Source organism: Bos indicus, chromosome 12, assembly GCF_029378745.1.
Source record: "Bos indicus isolate NIAB-ARS_2022 breed Sahiwal x Tharparkar chromosome 12, NIAB-ARS_B.indTharparkar_mat_pri_1.0, whole genome shotgun sequence".
Taxonomy (NCBI): Eukaryota; Metazoa; Chordata; class Mammalia; order Artiodactyla; family Bovidae; genus Bos; species Bos indicus.
Genome location: NC_091771.1, coordinates 36,200,686 through 36,218,950, shown reverse-complemented (window position 1 = coordinate 36,218,950; position 18,265 = coordinate 36,200,686). Strand labels below are relative to the sequence as shown.

Genomic DNA, 18,265 nt, shown 5'->3' with positions numbered 1-18,265 from the left:
TGGAGTGGGGTGCCATCGGGTGTAGTGGTTCCCTTTTCTTGATACCCTCTCCAGCACTTGTTATTTGTGGATTTTTTGATTATGGCCATTCTGTCTGGCATGAGGTGATATTTCATTGTAGTTTTGCTTTGCATTTCTCTAATAATGAGTGGTTTTGAGCATCTCTTCTTGTGTTTATTAGCCATCTGTATGTCTTCTTAGGAGAAATGTCTGTTTAGGTCTTTTGCGCTTTTTGATTGGGTTGTTTGTTTTTCTGGTATTGAGTTGTATGAGCTGCCTGTATATTTTGGAAATTAATCTAACTCTGTCAGTTGTTTCATTTGCTATTATTTTCTCCCATTCTGAGGGTTGTCTTTTCACCTTATTTATAGTTTCCTTTGCATAGCTCACTGTTCTTAGCCTTTCTTTTTTCAAATAACATACCTTTATGTTATGTTAAATTATGTTCTCATCTTACTTTAGTTGCAGTTCATAAATTATGTTTGTTTTCATTCAGATAACATTATTTTCCAATTTCCATAAATTGTGTACAAATACATTGCTTAATTTCCAAACATTTGAGTATTCATAAATGTTTCATGCGCTTTAAAAGGATTTTTTACTTTCACTGACGTAAGTTCTTATGTTGTTTTACATTGAATATTTGCCTGATTAATTGTCTTGAAACCGTTCAACTCAGTCACTCAGTGGTGTCCAACTCTGTGACCCCATGGACTGCAGCCTGCCAGACTCCTCTGTCCATGGGATTCTCCAGGCAAAAATACTGGACTGGGTCGCCATTCCCTTCTCCAGGCGATCTTCCCTACCCAGGGATTGAACCCAGGTCTCCTGCATTGTAGGCTAATTGTTTATCATTTGATCCACCAGGGCCCAATTGGGTTACTTGAAACCTATAATACATCTGCCAGCAAGCAAATGAACCATTAGTTAAGAACTTGAAACTGTGGGAGAATGGGGAAGTAATGTGAGAATAATTTGAATGCAGGAGGCTATTCTCTGTTTCATTCAGTTTCAGTTCAGTCGCTTGGTCGTGTCCAGCTCTTTGCAACCCCATGGACTGCAGTCCACCGGGCTACCCTGTCCATCACCAACTCCCCAAGTCTACTCAGACTCTTGTCCATTGAGTTGATGATGCCATCCAAGCATCTCATCCTCTATCATCCCTTTCTCCTCCCGCCTTCAGTCTTTCCCAGCATCAGGGTCTTTTCAGATGAGTCAGTTCATACTTCATATTCTTCATATTATTGATTAGTATAACTGTCATTTTTTGTGATGTGTTTAAAGCAGTACTAAAAGATACCAGATATTTTTACTTCTTTTATTACTCATTTTTTGCCTCACCATTTTAGAATATATTCGCTATTTTTACTTCTTTTATTTATTTATTGCCTTGAAACAAGGCATCCTGACCAGGGATTGATCCCCCAACACCACATGAGAAGTGCAGTCTTAACCATTGAACCTCCAGGGAAGTTCTTGCTTTTATTATTAATATACTTGAAGTCCATTAAAGTGCCTAATTACAGTTGTGCTTTTTTTTTTTTAATTTCATGTTCATAATACACTCAGACTCACTGGCCTTGAGATTTTTTTTTTTTTTTTAACTAATTATCTAGTATATAGAATCTTAAGAGGATAGGAGGACCATCTCCTTCCTTATAGTTTGGCTCATGGGTTAAGCTCAGCTACCAAGAAAATAGAGATTATGGTAGTTTTGAAGATAAGTTTATAGATCCCAGGACTGTCATGAAATTTTTTAGTATACAGCAAAGTCTTGGGCAATATATGGGTTGACATTATTCCTATTAAAAAAAGAAATATAATTCAACGATTTCATTTCTTTTGTATACTGCTGTACACATAGTGACCCTCAGTAAACATCTGTTGAATGAATGAATGAAGCAAAACTGCTGAAATAAAGGCTGCTATTTATCAGTCAAGTCTGGAGCTAAAATTGAGAATGTACACCTTATACTCAAAAATGATTATTAATATTCTTCATTGTCATTGACTAGATCAAACTTAATTGATAACTAATATTAAATTTATATCTATGTTCATTGTTGAAATAAAACTTTACTAGTTTGTTTTTTTTTTTTCCTTAAATCAGAAAAGCTGCAAGAATTGTGTAGAATCTCCCACATGCCTTCACTCATATCCCCCAGTTGTTAATATTGGCTTTGTTTTTTTTCCTCTATATACCTTTTTTTTCTGCTCATATGAAAGTAAATGGTGTTTTTTTTTAAAGCTCCCTTGAGTAATAAATTTAGCATTATTTTTATCCACACAAAAATCAGGTGGCCCCAAAGCAAGGATCATTTGTTTCCATGCCCTATTGTTGGTACATTAAGGGGTTTTTCCACTCTGCTGTAACAGTGTAACTTCTCGTGTGATACTCCTACCAAGACCAAGAATACTGCTGCTTGAAGGCAGTACAGCACACTATTGACTAAGGTTTTTTTCCTTTGCCTCCATTGGTACAGTGGAGTTCAGCATCATGCAACCATGCTGTCTCACCTTGGTGTATCTGGTTTTAACTACACCTTCATAGAAGCTCTTGCAATGTTGTATACTAATTCTCTTTTTCCACACTTTTGCTAAAAAAAATGTGCATACATTTTCAGTTGGTATAATCACTCCTCCCCTGCCCCCGCCCCCACAGCTGCATAACTGAACCATTAAACTGACAGACTTTTTCTTTTTTTGGCCACTTTACGAGATCTTACCCCACTCCAGTACTCTTGCCTGAAAAATCCCATGGATGGAGGAGCCTGGTAGGCTACAGTCCATGAGGTCGCTAAGAGTCGGACACAACTGAGCGACTTCACTTTGACTTTTCACTTTCGTGCATTGGAGAAGAAAATGGCAACCCACTCCAGGATTTTTGCCTGGAGAATCCCAGGGATGGGGGAGCCTGGTGGGCTGCTGTCTATGGGGTCGCACAGAGTCGGACACCACTGAAGTAACTTAGCAGCAGCGGGATCTTAGTTCCCTGACCAGGTACTAAGAGAGCCTGCTCACCCTGTAGTGGAACCAGAGAGTCTTAACCACTGGACCACCGGGAAGTTCCTACGTAGGCTCTTAATTATTATTTTAAAATTATAAAGATTTTCAGGATTATTGTTGAAAGTTAAGAGGCTATATACTTTTCCCATCATCTTTCACTTTCTCACCCTTTTAAAGGCTGATACTGAGTCTTCCTACAGGTAGCAGAGTGTCTGGAAAGCAGTGTGGGCATGACTGGGGGCTGACCTGGGAGGGCACTCAGCTTGGAAAGCTTGTGGCCTTGGTGGCTGTGTGAATAAAATCAGACAGTGTTAAAAGCAGAGCCAGAATGGTGCTCTGCAGATTGTGCGGGAACTATTGAATTGAGGGCTTCTTGCTTCTCAGTGAAGTTGGGCGTTAAGGAGAAAAAAAAATCAGAAATCTAGAAAAGCAAGAATTTGGAATATGTATGACAAAGACTTAATAGTCATCAAGTATTAAAAAGAAAGGGACCTCTCTAGTAGTCTGGTGGTTAGGACTCTGTGCCTGCTGTGGCCCAGGTTTGATCCTTGGTCGGGGAGCTAAGATCCTGCAAGATGCGTGCCATGACCAAAAACAAAGGTTTTAAAAAGAAAAATTCTTATAAATGAACAAGAAAAATGGACAAAAGACACAACAAGGAACTTTAAAATGTTTTTGTTGTAGTTTATGTATATGGGCTTCCCTGGTGGCTCAGATGATAAAGAATCTGCCTGCAATGAAGGAGACTTGAGTTTGATCCCTGGGTCGGGAAAATCCCCTGGAGAAGGGATATAGCAATCCACTCCAGTATTCTTGTCTGGGAAATCTCATGGATAAAGGAGCCTGGTGGACTACAGTCCATGGGGTCACAAAAAGTTGGACATAACTGAGCGACTAACACATACATATGCATTCTATATGTGTATCTTGAATTTTCCACTGTAACCACTCTTCAGTGTACAGTTGAGGGGTAATTAAGTACATCCACATTGATGTGCAGCAGCACCTCTGTCCAGCTCCGGAACTTTTCCATCTTCCCAAAGTGAAATTCTGTCCCCATTAAACACTGATTCCCTTTTCTCTCTCTCTCAGCCCCTGTCTCCTTTCTGTCTCAGTGAGTTTCCATGTTGTAGGTGCTTCATGTAAATAGAATCATAAATATTTTCCTCCTGTGCCTGGCTTATTTCACCTAGCATGTTTGTAAGGTTCATCCATGTCATAGCATGTGTCAGAATTTCCTCCCCTTTTAAGACTGAATACCACGTTTTGATTATACATTCATCTATTGATTGACTGATTGGGTTGTTTTCCACTATAGCTATCGTGAATAATGCTGCTCTGAAATGTGTGTTCAAATATGTCTCTGTTTTCAGTTCTTTGGGATATATGCCTCATAGTGGAATTGCTGGATTATGAGGTAATTCTCTTTAACTTTTTGAGGAATTGCTGAACTGTTTTCCATAGCAGTTGTATCATTTTACATACCCACCGTCAGTGTGAGAAGGTTCTCATTTCTCTACATCCTCACCAACACTTGTTATTTTCTGTGGTTTTGTTTGTTTGACCTAGTAGGTGTGAGGTAATATCTCGGGTTTTTTACATTTATTTTGGTTGTGCTAGGTCTTCATTGCTGCACAAGCTTTTTTCTAGTGGTGGTGAGGGGGGCTACTTTAGTTATATTGCAGTAGCTTATCTTGTGTGGCTCCCCGGCTCTAGAGCACAGGCTCAGTAGTTGTGGTGCACGGGGTTAGTTGCTCCTTGGTATGTGGGATCTTCCTGAATCGGGGATCAAACCTGTGTCTCCTGCATTGGCAGGCAGATTCTTCACCACTGAAGGGAAGCGCAGTTGCCTATTTCTTAATCCGATTGGTTTTTTTTTTTTTTTACTGTGTAGTTGTATCGGTTCTCTCTTTTGTTTTTTTGGCCACGTGGCACGCAGGATCTTAGTTCCCTGATCAGGGATCGAATCCACAGCCCTGCATTGGAAGCCTGGCGTCTTAGCCACTGGAAGTTCTCAGTTCTTTATATGTTTTGAATTTGACTCTTTATCAGATACACGACTTGCAGGTATCTTCCCATTCAGGCGGTTGCCTTTTCATTTTGTTGATGACTTGCTTTGCTATTAGAAGCTTTCTAGTTTGATGTAGTGTGACTTTTTTGCTTCTGTTGTTTTTGCCTTTGGTGTGATACTTTTTTTTTTTTCATATTTGTTTATTTACTTATTAGGCCGTGCCAGGTCTTCGTTGCACCACCTGGGGTCTTTAGTTGGAACAAGTGGGATATAGTTCCCTGACCAGAGATTGAACCTGGGCCCCCTGCATTGGGAGTGCTGAGACTTCACCACTGGACCACAAGGGATACTTTTTTTTAAGGCCACTTGCTTCAGGAGAAGAACTCCCCCCACACACACATTTTATTGTTGTTGTTACTTAAAATTTCATTTTTTTTAATTTAAAAATTACTTATTAAGTGAAAAATACCATATATAAAACAGATTGAAGATGAACTCTCCTTCCGCTCTCCTCCCCAGAAACTTGGAATCACTGGTTTCTGTCTTAGAACATTTTAAGAGATGCTTTTAGGCCAGTTCATGTTAGGAGGGGACAGAAGTTAAAATGTGACTGATGTCTTATTATTCCACTGTGGTAAACAGTTGCCCTCAGAGGAGAAACTTTAGCTGGACTTGGATTGGGTAGAATTTCATTACGTGTTTTAAGGAATTCACAAATGATCTCAGGAGATGAATTTTTTTTTAGATGAACCTTCTTTATCATGATTTTAATCTCCATTCTAAGTTGATTCATTTGTTCTCAGCAACCGTATGGCTTTGGAACTATAATCAAGTCTAATACCTTTTATTTGCCTGTTTTTAATTTATGTTACAGGGTAAGGTCCTTTATAAGGTTCGATGGAAAGGATACACAGCAGATGATGATACCTGGGAGCCTGAGATTCACCTTGAGGACTGTAAGGAAGTTCTTCTTGAATTTAGGAAGAAAATTGCAGATAACAAAGCTAAATCAGTGAAGAAAGATATCCAGGTATTATATTTTATCTCTTAGTGGTTTTTTTTAATATAATAAGTTTACTATAAATATAATGGTATACAAAATGTACAGTATGGAATTTACAAGGAAAAATGAAATATACAGCATGTTTATTGTAAGCTCTGTATAGCCAATTGATTCTCATAGAATGCGTTCATTGATTTTTGCCAAACTGTTCTTTCTGTAGCCAGCCTGTGATTGCAGGTGACAAACAGCTATAGTTTGGACATGTTGATTAAGTTACAAGTAAGAAGAAAGTGGGGAGAAAAGAGACGTGGGGAATTTTGTTTGTTTGTCCATGATGTGAACATTCTGTTTTTGTATACCTGAGGAATACCTTTTGTGCTATTCACGTTACTACTGCAGATACAACACACACTTTTATATTTAATCAGCTTTCAATTCAGTTCAGTTGCTCACTCATGTCCAACTCTTTGCAACCTCATGAACTGCAGCACACCAGGCATCCTTGTCCATCACCAACTCCCAGAGTTTACGCAGACTCATGTCCATTGAGTCGGTGATGCCATCCAACCATCTTATCCTCTGTCGTCCCCTTCTCCTCTCACCTTCGATCTTTCCCAGCATCAGGGTCTTTTCAAATGAGTCAGCTCTTTGCATCAGGTGGCCAAAGTATTGAAATTTCAGCTTCAACATCAGTCCTTCCAGTGAACATTCAGGACTAATTTCCTTTAGGATGGACTGGTTTGATCTCCACGCAGTCCAAGGGACTCTCAGAGTCTTCTCCAACACCATAGTTCAAAAGCATCAATTCTTTGGCACTCAGCTTTCTTTATAGTCCAACTCTCACATCCATACATGACCACTGGAAAAACCATAGCCTTGACTACATGGACCATTGTTGGCAAAGTAATGTCTCTTGCTTTTTAATACGCTGTCTAGATGGGTCATAACTTTTTTTCCAAGGAGTAAGCGTCTTTTTATTTCATGGCTGCAGTCACCATCTGCAATGATTTTGGAGCCCAGAAAAATAAAGTCTGACACTGTTTCCACTGTTTCTCCATCTGTTTACCATGAAGTGATGGGACCGGATACCATGATCTTCGTTTTCTGAATGTTGAGCTTTAAGCCAACTTTTTCACTCTCCACTTTCACTTTCATCAAGAGGCTCTTCAGTTCTTCACTTTCTGCCATAAGGGTGGTGTCATCTACATATCTGAGGTTATTGATATTTCTCCTGGCAATCTTGATTCCAGCTTGTGCTTCCTCCAGCCCAGCATTTCTCATGATGTACTCTGCATATAAGTTAAATAAGTAAGGTGACAATATACAGCCTTGACATACTCCTTTTCCTATTTGGAACCAGTCTGATGTTCCATGTCCAGTTCTAACTGGTGCTTCCTGACCTGCATACAGATTTCTCAAGAGGCAGGTCAGGTGGTCTGGTATTCCCATCTCTTTCAGAATTTTCCACGGTTCATTGTGATCCACACAGTCAAAGGCTTTGGCATAGTCAATAAAGCAGAAATGGATGTTTTTCTGGAACTCTCTTGCTTTTTCAGTGATCCAGCAGACGTTGGCAATTTGATCTCTGGTTCCTCTGCCTTTTCTAAAACCAGCTTAAACATCTGGAAGGTCACAGTTCACGTATTGGAGAAACCTGGCTTGGAGAATTTTGAGCATTACTTTATTAGCATGTGAGATGAGTGCAAGTATGCGGTAGTTTGAGCATTCTTTGGCATTGTCTTTCTTAGGGATCGGAATGAAAACTGACCTTTTCCAGTCCTGTGGCCACTGCTGAGTTTTCCAAATTTGCTGAAATATTGAGTGAAGTACTTTAAAATCGTCTTTTAGGATTTGAAATAGCTCAACTGGAATTCCATCACCTCCACTAGCTTTGTTCGTAGTGATGCTTTCTAAGACCCACTTGACTTCACATTCCAGGATGTCTGAGTCTAGATGAGTGATAACACACCATCGTGATTATCTGGGTCGTGAAGATCTTTTTTGTACAGTTCTTCTGTGTATTCTTGCTACCTCTTCTTAATATCGTCTGCTTCTGTTAGGTCCATACCATTTCTGTCCTTTATTGAGCCCATCTTTGCATGAAATGTTCCCTTGGTATCTCTAATTTTCTTGAAGAGATTGCTAGTCTTTCCCATTCTATTGTTCTCCTCTTTTCCTTTGCACTGATCACTGAAGAAGGCTTTCTTATCTCTACTTGCTATTCTTTGGAACTCTGAATTCAAATGGGTATATCTTTCCTTTTCTCCTTTGCTTTTTGCTTCTCTTCTTTTCACAGCTATTTGGTGTGAAATAGTGATTAGTAAAACTAATCACCTTTAGTAACATATTTCTAAGTCTGACTTGTCTGCTAATTAAAACAATTCTTAGATCACTTTATAAAGCTATAGTTTTTAATCTATAACTTAAAAGCTATACTTTTAATCTATTTCAGATTATTCACAAGTCTGATTCAGTTTTTAGCCACTTTATTGTTTTTTAGGAGCTCTTGTTGATGCTAAGGAAGGGTAACGGATTCAAAGGAACTCAGATGAGTTAAACTTCCTTCATCAGCGGTTTGTAAAAAGACTTGATGGTGGTTGAAAGTGGGATAATGTTAAAATTAATGCACAAATTGGCTCAAGAGTTTCCTTCTAGGGGTTTATCCGTTGTTTTATCTTTGATTCTTGTATTCCACACATTATTGAATTGACTTTATTTATGAATCTTCTGAGAATTTCCTGTTTTACTATAAGTTTCATTTATAACTTTTATTTATAAATCAAACCTACTCTTGTGCAGTTTCTTCTTTTTGCTTTTAGTTTTCTTTTTTATTAGAAATAATTTTCATTTTTTAGACTGACAAATGTTCTTGAACTTAGAACTATTAATATACAGTGAAAATCACTCACAACAAAATTTCTTATTGAAGTTTTTATTTTAAGGACTGAATATTGATCCCTTCTTTCCCTACAGTTTGAATTTTACTACATACTTAGTATCTTTTAAATGACAAAAGCAATATTAGGACTTGACTGTGTGTAATGGTTGTTAATAATAATTGTAGTGATAGAGGCACCTCTGCCTGGCTAGTGCTTGTACTCTGTATGTACCAGATACCCGGCCAGCACTTTTATGGACTAGACTGGAAAACTGAGGCTCAAATGAGCTAAGTAACTAGGCTCAGTTCACCAGTTAGTACTGATGGAGCCAGACACTATGGTAGGCTTTCTTTTGGTTTAGGCTGTAGTTTAAAATTGATTTAGAAGAGTGGAATTACCAGTTTTTAAAATGTATGGTGTAGTGGCAGGGTCTTTAATAAATAGTTTTTAAATTACTAAGGAAATTCTTTAGTGCTTTTTAAATTTTTGTAAAGGAAATACTTTATGAGTTCAGATTAGAGCCTTTTTTCCTTAAGTGTTTTGCTATAGTCATACTTCACTTTTCTAGAATGGGTGCCTACTCTCTCCTTCCCTATTTCTTTCATTAAAAATACATACATACAAATCCACCCATCGTACTAGGTGATTGGTTCATAGGCAATGGCACCCCATTCCAGTCCTCTCGCCTGGAAAATCCTCTGGACGGAGGAGCCTGGTGGGCTACAGTCTGTGGGGTCGATAAGAGTCAGACACAACTGAGCAACTTCACTTTCACTTTTCACTTTCATGCATTGGAGAAGGAAATGGCAACCCACTCCAGTGTTCTTGCCTGGAGAATCCCAGGGACGGTGGAGCCTGGTGGGCTACCATCTATGGGGTCACACAGAGTCAGACACGACTGAAGTGACTTAGCAGCAGCAGCAGCAGCAGCAGCTCTCAAAAGTTAGACATTTTGATTGAGTTTTCTTAAATTTATCTTTAACTTTACTCCCTGATTAGTGAGATAAGTTTGCTGAAACTTTTCTCAGAAAGTCTTGACTCATAGAACACTGGCTTTGTTGTCCCATCACGTCACCAGGGCTCTGCTTCAACCCAGCTTGCACAGGAGTCTAGATGAGAACGACTCCTGATAGACTGCTGGGTTTGAGGCTGCTTCTTAAGCTTAAAAATCCTTGTCCTAATGGGAGATACTTTTCAACTAGAAAGTGTCTTTTTCTAAGTTGTCCTTACTATTTTATAAATAACTTAAAATTTCAGGCACTAATAATGTTTTGAATCTTTATAAGACTGAAATCTCTATTTCTCTTTATTATTATTTTTTATTTTATATGGGGGTATAGCTGATTAACAACATTGTGATTGTTTCAGGTGCATAACTGAGCAACTCAGCCATGCATATACATGTATCCATTCTCTCCCAAACTCCCCTCCTATCCAGGCTGCCATATTAACATTGAGCAGAGGTCCCCTGGGGTACACAGTAGGACCTTGTTGGTTACCCATTTTAAATATAACAGTGTGTGAAAATGAATGTGTTAGTCACTCAGTTGTGTCTGACTCTTTGCGACCTCATGGACTTTAGCCCTCCAGGCTCCTCTGTCCATCATGGGATTCTCCAGGCAAGAATACTGGAGTGGGTAGCCTTTCCCTTCTCTAGGGGATCTTCTTGACTCAGGGATCGAACATAGGTCCCAGATTATGGGCAGATTCTTTACCGTCTGAGCCACTAGGGAAGCCCATATTTATACAGTATTCCAGTATTTATATTCCTATGACTTTCAACCTAATTATTAACCTAATGGTGTCAGTAGACAAGCCTATGGCAAAAATGCAACTACTCATTAACCTTTTCCCACTTTAGCAAAATAGTTTTGCTGTTCATAAGTTCTTGTGATTCTTTCACTCTAGGTGTAGAAGTAGAGAGTAGGAGAAAATGCTTCATTCATCTCGTCATCACTGTTCATGTAAGAAACAGACATGTGCCGCCTGTAAAAAACGATATTTGCCTATCACCAAAATCTTTGTCTTATGGAAAAATGTTACCAATTCTGGGAACCCTACTTGTTCAGGACTCAGTCAGCATCACATAAACAGAAATGGTTTCTACCAAAAAGTGATTGTTGATTCTATTCACCAGAAAATATACATCATGCAGAAATGGTATTTGTTCATTAAAATACTTTTTTTTAGCATTTGGATACCTTTATCTTTTGCTGACCATCCGGCAGTTTGAGATTTTTTTTAAAAAGCAATGAAGTATTGTTTAATGTTGATTTGTGTGATACAGTCTAGACCTTCAGTTTTAGTCAACTAAAAATCCACAGCTAGGCACTGGCTGGTTTCCTTGAGAGCTCTGATGATGATGTTACATGACAAAGAATAACCTCTGCTGGACCATCCCAGCAACATTTTACTGCTTTTACCTTCCTGGTTTTCTTTTTTAGGGGTAGCATTTTTTTTTTTTTTTTTTAAGTAAATACCAAGTGTCTTATATGGGCCAGACTCTTAAATGGTCGTAGTTTTATGAGAATAGATCATATCTATCTTTTGTTCTTGAGAAGCCTTACAAGTTGTCCATGTGTGATCTTACTTTTAAGAATAGTTCCATATACTTGCCTTCTGCCTTTCTTTTAAAATAATTTTTTATCAGTACATATTCCAGCCAGCAAACAGATGTGTATTTTAATAATTAACCTGTGTCCCTACTCCTCAGCTAAGAGATAGTTTTGCCTTTATTTTAAAAATTTTCTGAGGCTAGTTTTTTTAGCTTCTTGAAATACTGGCTATAAAGTAATACTGGCTAATTCATTTTAATATAAAACAAATGAGAATTTGCACACCCAAATAAGCTTTATTTTTAAAAGTGTATATTTTGTGAAGTAAACATTTATTCCAGTAGTGCCATGAACCAAAATATTTTTAAACTTACTGTTTTGCAATTGTCTTCATAAGAATGTGAATGTCATGCAAGAAAATAATTTCTAATGACGCCTCCTTTTTGTGTGCAAAAAAATGCATGAGATGATGGTCTAACAGTGCAAAAGTGCACTTCCAAAAGTTATTTGAGCAGTGGTTGCACTGTCGAAGAGCTCATGCTTCCCAGAGGTGATTAGCTAGAGGGAGTGACCTTGAGGAGGGTGTATATTGTGCGGTGATTTTGTCATCACACCTTGTTCATCAGGTGTTGACCTAGAGGAGGAGGGTGACTGAGTCAGCCCCAGTGTATGCCTGTTGACTTACTGTAATCATGATCAGAGCCCCCCTTCATTTTCAGATTTTCCCTAGTTTGTATAATAAATAATATGCTTGTTGTGTGTGTGAAACTATTCAAGTAAGTAAAAAGACATTACTAGTGTACTGAAAGTGCTCAGGTTTGTGATATGTGTGGTTTTAATTTTATTCGCTTTTTAGTTATTTTAAAAGTTAACACTAATTCCTTTCTATCATCTAATACCTGTTTATCAGTTGGTAACTAATTTTTATATCCTGACTTCATTGAATCTGGCCAGTTATTCCAGGGCTGGATCACCCCAGTGCAACTAACCCGGCGATTCATTTGAAATCAGCTAGATAATTTCACAATGTGAAGTTACACTTTTTTCTTAATATCTTCTAATATCTAATCTGTTCAGTTTCTCTCAGTTGTCTCAAACAAAGCATGTCTTTGTTGACTTGATTGAACTAGGATTCGAAAAAGGTCTGGATATTATATATCCTTGATAATCTCTGCATCTCTCTTAATCTATAACAGCTTTTTCCTGTAACCTTCCTCCATTTTTCCCCATCATGTCTATTTGATGAAGAGACCAGATTATTTTTCTGTAGAGTTTCCCGTATTCTAGATTTTGAGCACATGGTGTCTGTTAACGTGTTCCTCTGTCCCTCCATGTTTTTGTGAACTGGTAGCAGATGGAGAAGCAGGATTGCACGGGAGTTTATTGGCTTTTTTATTGATATTTTGCGCAGATGGTCGTGAGCCTTGCTGTGACCTGTCAGAATGCCCATCTTGTCTAGTTGACTCCTCTCCCGTGAGGTTAACAGAATCTCCGAGATGAGTTTCAGTCTGATCCATGTGACAAATCCTCACATTTCCTGTGTAGGTTTTATGAGCCACTGATGGTCATTGCCTGGAATCATTATTTCATTACAGCTTGTGATTTTGTAATTCTGACATTCCTTTGCCTTTATTACTTTCATTACTGGGAAGATGATTCTGAGACGCTGTGGTCCTGACTGACTCTGGAAGGGGAAAAGGGAAGAGCTGAGTTGAGGTGGTGAGGTGCAGAATTGATGCACAACCGTCAGTGGCTGAGGGAAGAGCGGACTCAAGAGACAACTCGAATTACTGGATTGGGAACCTAGATACATCATGATGTTATTTAGGGAACAGCTCCAGTTTTGAACACATGAGACTGTAGTTACTTGCTTGTTGTCCAGGTGAAGATGGCCAGTCTCCCGTTGGAAACATGGGTCTGGTCTGAATTGAAGAGGAAGATTTTGGCTAGAAATGTAGATTGGGGAGCTGGTGGTGTGTGTGGGATACTTTTTCTTTTTTTTTACAATATTTACTCTTTATTCATTAATTTTGTCTCTGTGTTACATTTATTTTTTTTTTAATTTTATTTTTAAACTTTACAAATTGTATTAGTTTTGCCAAATATCAAAATGAATCCGCCACAGGTATACATGTATTTCCCATCCTGAACCCTCCTCCCTCCTCCCTCCCCTACCATCCCTCTGGGTCGTCCCAGTGCACTAGCCCCAAGCATCCAGTATTGTGCATCGAACCTGGACTGGCATCTCGTTTCTTACATGATATTTTACATGTTTCAATGTCATTCTCCCAAATCTTCCCACTCTCTCCCTCTCCCACAGAGTCCATAAGACTGTTCTATACATCAGTGTCTCTTTTGCTGTCTCGTACACCGGGTTATTGTTACCATCTTTCTAAATTCCATATACATGCATTAGTACACTATATTGATGTTTTTCCTTCTGGCTTACTTCACTCTGTATAATAGGCTCCAGTTTCATCCACCTCATTAGAACTGATTCAAATGTATTCTTTTTAATGGCTGAGTAATACTCCATTGTGTATACGTACCACAGCTTTCTTATCCATTCATCTGCTGAGGGACATCTAGGTTGCTTCCATGTCCTGGCTATTATAAACAGTGCTGCGATGAACATTGGGGTACACGTGTCTCTTTCCCTTCTGGTTTCCTCTGTGTGTATGCTCAGCAGTGGAATTGCTGGATCATAAGGCAGTTCTATTTCCAGTTTTTTAAGGAATCTCCACACTGTTCTCCATAGTGGCTGTACTAGTTTGCATTCCCACCAACAGTGTAAGAGGGTTCCCTTTTCTCCACACCCTCTCCAGCATTTATTATTTGTAGACTACTTTTTCTTATTAACTCTGTTTCCTCTGATAATCTGACTATAAGATTGACTGTATTTTGGGGGGGAAAATTCAGTTTTAGAATTCATTTAAAAATTTTTTGAAGCAGTCAAAGCTTTGTCTGTTCTTCCTTTTCGCCCCCCACCACCACCCTGCTTTCTCCCCCTTTTTTTTTTCTTTTTTGCAAAGAAAACTTCATTAAATGCTTTGGAAAGACTGACTAAAAATGAGTCACTTAAAAAAATCACAGTTGACAAAGAGACATTACATAATGAGGAAAGTTTAAATTCTCCAAGAAGATATAACAGTTCTTAATTTGCCCCCTTTATCAATGCAGAAAATTTAAGTAAAAACAGTGTATTCTGTTTGGAAACAAGGCATCACCACTGTTTCAAGAAGGTGGAAGTCAGTTGTCAATTCTTCAGGATTGAGGGAAATTTGAGAAGGTCTCCTACAGGCAAGTAGTTCTGTAGACAGGTGTCCTGCAGAACTTGCTTAAAGCAGAGGGGTAGCTTTCTGGTGAGTTGCTTTCTTGATTGAGTTGCAGGCTTTGCCCTTGGTTTCTGCGTGTGTATGTTCGACGCAGCAGAGACCCTCTTCTGTGTCAGGGCGCGTGACACCTCAGCAGCGTCCGGCAGCAGCGCTTTTGTCCCAGGTGCAGCCGGAGTCTGGCCACACTGTGTGGGTTTCCTGGTGGTCCTGGGGGGGTCCGTCACCGACCTCTGTCCTGTCTTCTCGGTTTCCTCTCATCTAATACCCCTCAGAGCCCCCCTCCTTTTCAGAATCCAGGCCAGTAGTTTTATAGAAGCTTCTTCATATTGTAATTAGATGGATGCCAATTAATGTTAAATCACAAATCGTATTTTCAAAATTGAAATTAGATGATTTGTAGATTAAGCATAGACATTGGGCACATGTATTCTATCGGTAAGGTACATGACATCAATAGATGAGTCCTGTGTCAGTTATCTCATTGCTGGTGTTAAATTATAATTATGTGATAAAGTGAGGTCTATCATTTTTTGTTCCCTTTTAAAGGGAACTTTCCCCCCGTAAAATAGTAAGTACCCTTATAATAAGTAACCTTTCAGACTGTGAGAATCACTTCTTCAACAACCTCTCACCCATGATTTTAAGATAATTTTGAATAATTTTGCTTTAATTGGTTATTACTGTGGTGGTTGCAAATAACAACTCTTCTAATTCTGTTTTCTAAGCTTTTTAGTTTGTGTCCTATAAAGAACAGCTCCTCCCTCCCCGTTAAATTTTTTAAGTAGCGGTACACACTCTTGGAGTCTTCTTACTTGATTGCTGTTGTTAAACCAGGCCCACCCCTGGGTGGGAGGCCCTGTGGGTGAGCTCCTGCGTCCTCCTGTGGTTTCCCTGTCTGTCTGGGCACGTCTTTGCTCCCTGGACAAAGTGTCCCCATGTACTCTCCTCCAGCTCTGGCACCAACCTTTATTCAGGGAATCTTGATTCTTTTTAGGGCAGAATAGAATTTAGAAAGCAAGATGCAGTTATTGCTACTGGGATATCATTATTTCTAGGCCCTTTAGACAGAGATAAAGGGGGAAATACATGTTAGTTTTAAGTCAAGTTCATATTGATGTCTAATTTCAGTCCGTCACCACTGTGTCTTCCTGTCATTTTTAGTGTCTGTAGTTCTGTCTCTCTTTTCTTCCATGAGAACTCTGGTGTTCTTCAATATTATATGTAGTCATTTACTGAGCCCTGCAATAATTAGAAATTAGTTTCAGATTTACTATGCCCATTCTACTGTGAAATTCCAAATTTATTTACAGTTGTTTTTGTTCCTACAGTGTATTCATTTCTGGTGTTGATTGTTCAGAAGTTACTTGGATTAATTCTTTTTTTTCTTTGCTGTGGTTATCAATTTGATAAATAGGTTATTTGATGATGTTGATTAGTACCTGTTTTCTCACATTCTTCCCTTTCCCTCCACACCCAGTTTGAAATACGGATCTCTAATGACAAATCTGAGTTTCTTTCTCTTAAATGATTTGGTCTTTTTTACCTGATGCCTCAAATTTTTTTATTTTCACTGTTTTGTATAAACCAAAATTCAGCTGAGTAAATTTGAAGCTCTGATTAGCTTTATCCAATTCATGAATCAGACAGCATCTATCTAACAAACAGAAGGATGCCCCCAGGGAGCTCATGAAAGGAAAGGTTGTTAATTGGCAGATGGATACGATTCAGTTCAGTCGCTCAGTCCTGTCCGACTCTTTGCAACCCCATGGACTGCAGCACAGCAGGCTTCCCTGTCCATTACCAACTCCCAGAGCTTGCTGAAACTCGTGTCCATTGAGTCAGTGATGCCATCCAACCATCTAATCCTCTGTCGTTCCCTTCTCCTGCCGTCGGTCTTTCCAAGCACCAGGGTCTTTTCCAGTGAGTCAGTTCTTTGCATCAGGTGGCCAAGGTATTGAAGCTTCCGTTTCAGCATCAGTCCTTCCAATGAATATTAAGGTTTGATTTCCTTTAGGATTGACTGGTTTGATCTTGCAGTCCAAGGGACTCTCAAGAGTCTTCTCCAGCACCACAGTTCAAATGCATCAATTCTTTAGCACTCAGTGTTCTTTACGGTCCAACTCTGAAATCCATACACGACTACTGGGAAAACCATAGCTTTGACTAGATGGACCTTTGTTGGCAAAGAAATATCTCTGCTTTTTCATATGCTGTCTAGGTTTGTCACAGCTTTTCTTCCAAGGAACAAGCGTCTTTTAATTTCATGACTTCAGTCACCATCTGCAGAAAATAAAGACTGTGAGACTATTTCAGACCAGATCACCTTCCCTCACAGAGAGGCTGGGGGTCCTATTAGAGCAAGTAGTACCCTTCACCAATGCTGATCAGGAAACTCTAGACTGCTGGTTTATAATTCTTAGTGTGGTTAGATATTTGTCTTGGTGGGCTTAGGATCAGCGACCACATTTGGGGCCTGTTGTTTCTTTCTAACAGTAGGTGTGTCTCTCTTGCATCCTGTTGTTCTTTTTAGGTTAATTACTCTGTTCCTTTGTCTGCTTTCTCTTATAACAATTTAATAAAATACCCTGCTTTAATCAATTTATATTGCTTATATTTATATGAATTACTTTTTTGAAATTTTAGTAGGCAAAGGAGAACAAGATAGTATTTTTTAACTTCATGACTGCTGAGCAAGCTTTATTTATTTTATGAAGAATCAGACAGTATAACCTCAGACTTTATGAGGGGTTTTGGGGGCTCTAGTTTCACCCTGCCACCACCACCATTGTTGATTAGTCACTAAGTCATGTTCAACTCTTTTGCGACCCTATAGGCTGTAGCCTGCCACCACCATCACTTATATCTGAATCTTCTATTTTCTTTCCCCTTCTTTGTTTGGAATCTGATCTCAGCAGTTTCTCATGGTGGGGCCTTTTCCGGTACACCTGGCAGGGAGCATCGGCTGGTTACTCTAGAGAATGCTCAACCTGGGCCATCCCTTCACGGTCCAGTGCCCAGAGCTCCTGCCCTTTCAGCAGCTCCCTTCCCGGTGACCCGCTAGACTCTTGAGTGATTTCTTCCATTCTCCTTGCTACCTTTGCTTGCTCCTGTGTGGATATTTGTACCACAGGGGTCTTATTGCTGTTACTAGTTTGTTCCTAAAGTGAAAAGTAAAGTCACTCAGTCATGGACTATACAGTTCATGGAATTCTCCAGGCCAGAATACTGGAGTGGATAGCCTTTCCCTTCTCCAGGAGATCTTCCCAACCCAGGGATCAAACCCAGGTCTCCCACGTTGCAGGAGGATTCTTTACCGCCTGCAGTGTTTGTTCTACCAGCTTATATTCTGGGGTTCATTGAAATACTTGGACACTTAATTTTGTTGTAGATGTTGTCTGTGGTATGGGGTGGGGGGCGGGGGTTGTTTTGCTGTCCTGGTGAAACTGTGTACCTCAGGTTGGGACTTGAACCCACTG

The 18,265-nt window shown here is 39.3% G+C and overlaps 1 protein-coding gene across 2 annotated transcripts in view; it reads left to right on the top strand.

The window, feature by feature from the left end:
• The window catches only part of MPHOSPH8 (M-phase phosphoprotein 8), a 48,265-nt gene that overhangs the window by 5,724 nt on the left and 24,276 nt on the right, over positions 1–18,265 (top strand). For both annotated transcript variants that reach the window (XM_019971539.2, XM_019971538.2), the window contains exon 2: positions 5,892–6,047. In XM_019971539.2, coding sequence (XP_019827098.2) covers positions 5,892–6,047 — 156 coding nt within the window. The remainder of the gene's footprint in view (positions 1–5,891; positions 6,048–18,265) is intronic.